The sequence below is a fragment of the Seriola dumerili genome, unplaced genomic scaffold (assembly GCF_002260705.1).
Source record: "Seriola dumerili isolate Sdu_G_001 unplaced genomic scaffold, Sdu_1.0 BDQW01000056.1, whole genome shotgun sequence".
NCBI classification, from domain to species: Eukaryota; Metazoa; Chordata; class Actinopteri; order Carangiformes; family Carangidae; genus Seriola; species Seriola dumerili.
This window is the reverse complement of record NW_019174311.1, coordinates 6,678,464-6,683,499: the sequence shown is the minus strand read 5'-3', so window position 1 is coordinate 6,683,499 and position 5,036 is coordinate 6,678,464. Positions and strand designations below refer to the sequence as shown.

The 5,036-nt window shown below is 41.6% G+C and overlaps 1 protein-coding gene across 1 annotated transcript; it reads right to left on the bottom strand.

The window, feature by feature from the left end:
- Positions 1-1,189: 1,189 nt before the first annotated feature.
- hoxc13 (homeobox C13) lies at positions 1,190-4,512 on the bottom strand. The gene is made up of 2 exons (XM_022741750.1): positions 3,849-4,512; positions 1,190-1,446 (listed from the first exon to the last, which is right to left on the bottom strand). The coding sequence occupies exons 1-2, from the start codon at positions 4,510-4,512 to the stop codon at positions 1,190-1,192; spliced, it is 921 nt and encodes a 306-aa protein (XP_022597471.1).
- Between the last annotated feature and the right edge of the window lie 524 nt (positions 4,513-5,036).

Here is a 5,036-nt window from a genome sequence, read left to right as displayed (position 1 = left end):
GTAATCACTGTATCATCCCTCATTGCTATTAACAAGACTCCAGCATGTCCAATAAGTCTTAATCAAGAACTTTGCGACATCAAATCTTCATTCGCCCAATCCGCTGCTGATGTTATAGACTCAAGCTGAAGAGGCAGGGCGACAGTGGTCAGAGCTCTTGCTGCTTAATAACACCAGTGTAATTTGAAACGAAAGGAAACGCTGCAAGGATGGCTGAGTGACTTGAATATCTGAGCATTTTCATAATCATCATTTATTTATGAAACACGTTACCAGTACGTAATTCAACAGCACAATACAGTTCACATACTGCACGAAAGTAGAAATTACAGGCTTCGTACAAGGCGTGTGATCAGCTCCAATGCTACACTAACAAAGACAAAACAAAATAAAACGATTGTGCATTTATGTGTAATACTCACTGACTTTTAATGGTTTACAATCATTCCAGTTGCATGACAGAATCCTTCACCGATAAAGGAAAACATACAGGTTTTGGGATATTCCAGTTTACAGTTCTGCCATACTAGATAATATGAATTAAATAAAGGCATTGCACTATACAGATTAACAACATAGCAGCCTTTGTTTTACCCCAGGCTTAAGAGAACATGCCCCACACAGAGGAACATAGCTTTTGAAATTCAGAGGAAATTTCAAAAAATGATTCTTTCTCCCGAAAGTCCTCTCTGTGAGCTTTTTGTTGAAGCTGTTTAAGTCTCAAGTTCAACGTGTCATTATGCCACAACAATTCTTGTCCATATGGCGATTTTCTTTCTTAAATGACACCAAACGAATCGTCTCCTCTGTTTTGATCTGCCAGTTGCAAGTCTTAGAAATGTCATCAGTCCTTTTGAGATTTGGCTTGAAAAAAAAAGAAAAGAAAAGAAAAACACGCAATACTTGTCTTTGAAATACAGATATCGTTTTAAATATTATATATTTATATATGTACATTCATATAAAACAAATGCGAAGTGAATTTTCAATATTTTCACAGTTTTTAGAGCATCCTCTCTAACTTGAAAACAGGGGGCGTGGTGGCATGGTCGATGGAGATGATGGAACTTAAATTAGAAAACACTCAGCCAAAATGTTTTTCAGCCACGATTTTCGATGCAAGAGGTAAACATATGGCGTGATGTTTTGGAGGGTATGAGTTGCAGTTTGAAGGAGGTCGCTGATCTTATCAAGTGGTGTGCATGTGATTGTTCTTGGATTTACTGACAAATTTCTTCTCCTTGACTCGCCGGTTTTGGAACCAGATGGTAACTTGACGCTCTGAGAGGTTGGTGGCGGCCGAGATGCGCCTTCTCTTGTCTTTGGTGATGAATTTGCTGGCTGCATACTCTTTCTCCAGCTCCTTCAGCTGGATCTTGGTGTAAGGGACCCGTTTTTTACGCCCACGACGGTAACTGCTGACCTCAGGCTGCAATGGCACAACATCTGCAAGAGAAGTAGAAAATTCACAGGAAAATATGAGACTATGCGCAAAAACACCGCAATGTTTCACTTCACAAAATCAGAAGCACTGCTGACAAGGCCAGTATGCTCCTGAAGCAAACTGGGAAATGTATATGGTTAAAGTCTGACTTAAGCGGACATAAAATAAGAAATTATTATTTTCCAATAACCTGATTTACTTTGCATTATCGAACCCGCGAGATTTCTCTCTATCTGTGTGTGTGTGTGTGTGTGTGTGTGTGTGTGTGTGTGTGTGTGTGTGTGTGGCGGTGGGGTAACAACAGAAATGTTGTTGCAGTCAGGATCTCAGGTGTACTGCACCTGACATAGGCTATAGGAACGCAATTATGAAAACATGTGAGCGAGTGAATGTAGAATATCACTACACTGTGATAGGACACCGTTTCTTTCTGTAAATCAACAATCACTCTCCAGTTACAACCACTACAACTGTTCATTGTTTCCAGTGGCCAGTGATCTTTTTTTTCCTTAGCCTGCTTGTCAATACTTAATCTGCTGGTGGCCTATATCTACTAAACTATAAACTATAAACTATACAACAAACCTTGTTAATGGTATCTTAGATAAATCTCTGGTGGATAGCCTGTGTTTAATTAAACTGCGGGGCAGATGTAAGTATAAACTGCAATAAGTGTCAGTGTGGAAGCAATACTGTGTCCAGCGCTTGGTTACAAAACAAATAAGAATCTGGCATCTAAACTGATGCCGTAATAATAATTGTAAACTTTAAGTTTTGAATAATCACAAATTGTGTTCCACGTCATTTAAGTAGAAGATCACAATTTTTCAACTGCTCCCTGATTTTCCATAAATGGAGACATCATGTTTTCCACTGTGTTCTTTCTCAATCTTTTAAAAAGCCACAGAACCTTTTGGCAGTGGACACCCCAGCCTATTTGTTCAGGTAAGAAGAGGTCTGGATTACACCCCTCCGCCAAGACTGGAACTGAGAGCAAGACAACCAATGAGAAACATGACAGGACAAGTATGGCAATACCTTGAGAAATATTGGCAAGCTGTGACACATGAAGCTTTTTACTCCCGTGTAATTTTAAAGTCAGTGGTTGAGAATATGTCTCCACAGTTCATGTACCTATAAGATTATGGTATCTTCATCTAGGCCAATGGATATTCAAACACTATCTCCATCATATCTATGTTACTCTTGTATATTACACATTCTGTTATCAACAAACGGAGGAATCCCGAGTAGTCTTCATTATTTTGTAGCAGTTTTATATTTTAAAGCAAAATAGTCCTGACTGTGTGCGTCAGGTTGTGTGTATGTCTGTGAAGCGAGACAGAAGACATGGAAAACGCGCGCTTGTGTTTTTGCGCATGTGTGCGCGCGCATTTGACTGCGTGCCCGTGCTTGCGTGGCTTGCTCATGTGTATTTTCAATATAAAGGGGGGCAAATGTTGTGTGAGAAGTTCAGTCAGGTCTGAGAACATCCATATCCATGAAATTAAAATACTTTCAGATTTCACAAAGATAATAAACCCTTGTGGTAAAAGAAGCAGTCTAGTAAACACTCTGTAAACTGCATACTGCTCGGGCCCCGGTGTCCATTATCAGATATCAAGCATGTTGTATTATAATATGTAAAGCTAAAGGCGAGCTTGAATTATACAGTGAACTGAGAAATGGTTGTGAACAGTATGTGTAACATGAAACCGAGGACTGCATGCATGGAAAATGTTTAACAAATTAATCCTGATATGCAAAAGACTGAACACATCGCTGAGCGCTGAGATTTATTGGTACAATCCAAACACAGTAGGCTAGTTTAATCACTATATTGTCAAACAGAGGGCAAAGGTTTGCGCTGGTGTCCCTTTCTATACGTGACTGAAACTCATCATATGACTTCAAAGGAAAAAAAAACTGCAAAAACTGCAGAAAGCAAATGTTCCGTTGCTGAACTTATATTAGCCGTTAAAATGCCTTTCAGCTGAAAAGCTCTTTGAACTCACAATTGTGAATGTCATTTTTACGCACACTACTAAGAAAATGCATGGCCGTTTGTTTAATGTCAAACTCAAGAATATGACTGCCAATAATCCCAGAGTCCATAAAGGACATTTGATAACTGACATGGGGATTGACAGTTGTATGTTTATTCAGCACATTTAGTGTTTCCCTGACTTCCTGGTAAGTTGATATTGGCACTTTAAGACAATAAAATCCATAGACTAAGCAATAACATCTGAGCACAGTAAAATTATCTGACGAGCCTATATTTAAATAGCTTTTCTTAATGTGATGACACAAGTATCAAAAGGCCACCAGCCGCTGGACTAACATATGAATTCCTGCCTGTTGGAGACTACTTTCAAAAAAATCAAAGAGAATTTTTCCGTACCTGGGAAAGGTGATTTCCAAAGATGAGTTGACTGCGTTTGCTCTTTGGAGCAGTACACCTGCCCATCCCAGCCATTGGAGAGAGCCCAGTGCTGGTAGCCCTCCATGGGAATCAAGGCGTCGTGCCGCGGTTCAGGATGGGCACTGATACTAGGCACCACCGACACGTCGAGGTATCCAGGAACAGCCTGATATGAGCTGGCGAAACTCGGGTAGAAGGCAAACTCTTTCGCCCTGGTAGACAGTTCTTCCGTGGGCAGCGCTGTGCTGGGCTCGGCATATTTTTCTGCGGGATGGTACGAGCAAGGCTTCTGCTGCAAGTTCACGTTGTGCGAATGAGATAATCTACAGCCGTAATATGGGTTTCCAAAGGGATAACCGTAGCTCAAAGATGCACTGGATGATGTTTGGGGAGCGGGACACTGCCGGCCGGTGTCTGGGGAGGAAATATCCGAGTAGACGGAGCCCTGGTGGGTCGCTATGGTGCCAGAATGTCGTCCTAGCGCGGGGTGCGACATCAGGTCCCTGCAGTGGGTCGCAGGGCAATTACCGCTCAGTCCCTCCATTGTTTGGCTTTTATTCTGGTTGTTTTCATTCGGGCTTTTTTCATAAACGTACATCAAGGTGTCCGCCCAGCGTGGATGCAGAACCAGCGAAGTCGTCATATCAGGGGCTGCCGATGCTTTTTAAAAGTCGACTACTCCAAGACGGACACCTCATTTCCAACTACATTTTACACCAAGCGCATGCGCACACAAGGCCCTCGTGTGTCCACTTCATTAAGAATCTGGCACGTGATACGCTAACAAGTCCTATGAGATTGGGCTTGTGAGTTGGGACAGAGCAGCCCTTTAAAGACCCACTGCCTCACATGTCACAGTTTTTTCCTGCAGAATACCGAGTCATATCATTGGCTTAAATCACCTAGACCCGCACCCTTAAAGGGGAGTTTGGATACTTTCAAGATTGTGGCAAACGAAAACAACCTGTGAAATTTGGCCGACTCCGAGGACTGACAGAGAATATAATCGGCTATGATACATGTCACAGTTGGTAGCCTACATGGAAAATAAAAAATACATATTTCTAATTAACTCTTTTAAACTAATCTTTAACTTGCTTCCTGAGTCGCTGGAGCACAAACTTTGTGACTGACTTGGTTTAGTGTTGGGTGCAAGCCATATCATCC

What these genes read in the sequence shown, in the direction of transcription:
- hoxc13 (XM_022741750.1), bottom strand. Translation starts at nt 4,512, where the DNA reads ATGACGACTTCGCTGGTTCTGCATCCACGCTGGGCGGACACCTTGATG. An exon ending in TTGGAAATCACCTTTCCCAG is followed by an intron (nt 1,447 to 3,848) that starts GTACGGAAAAAT and finishes CTTCTCTTGCAG; the next exon opens with ATGTTGTGCCATTGCAGCCT.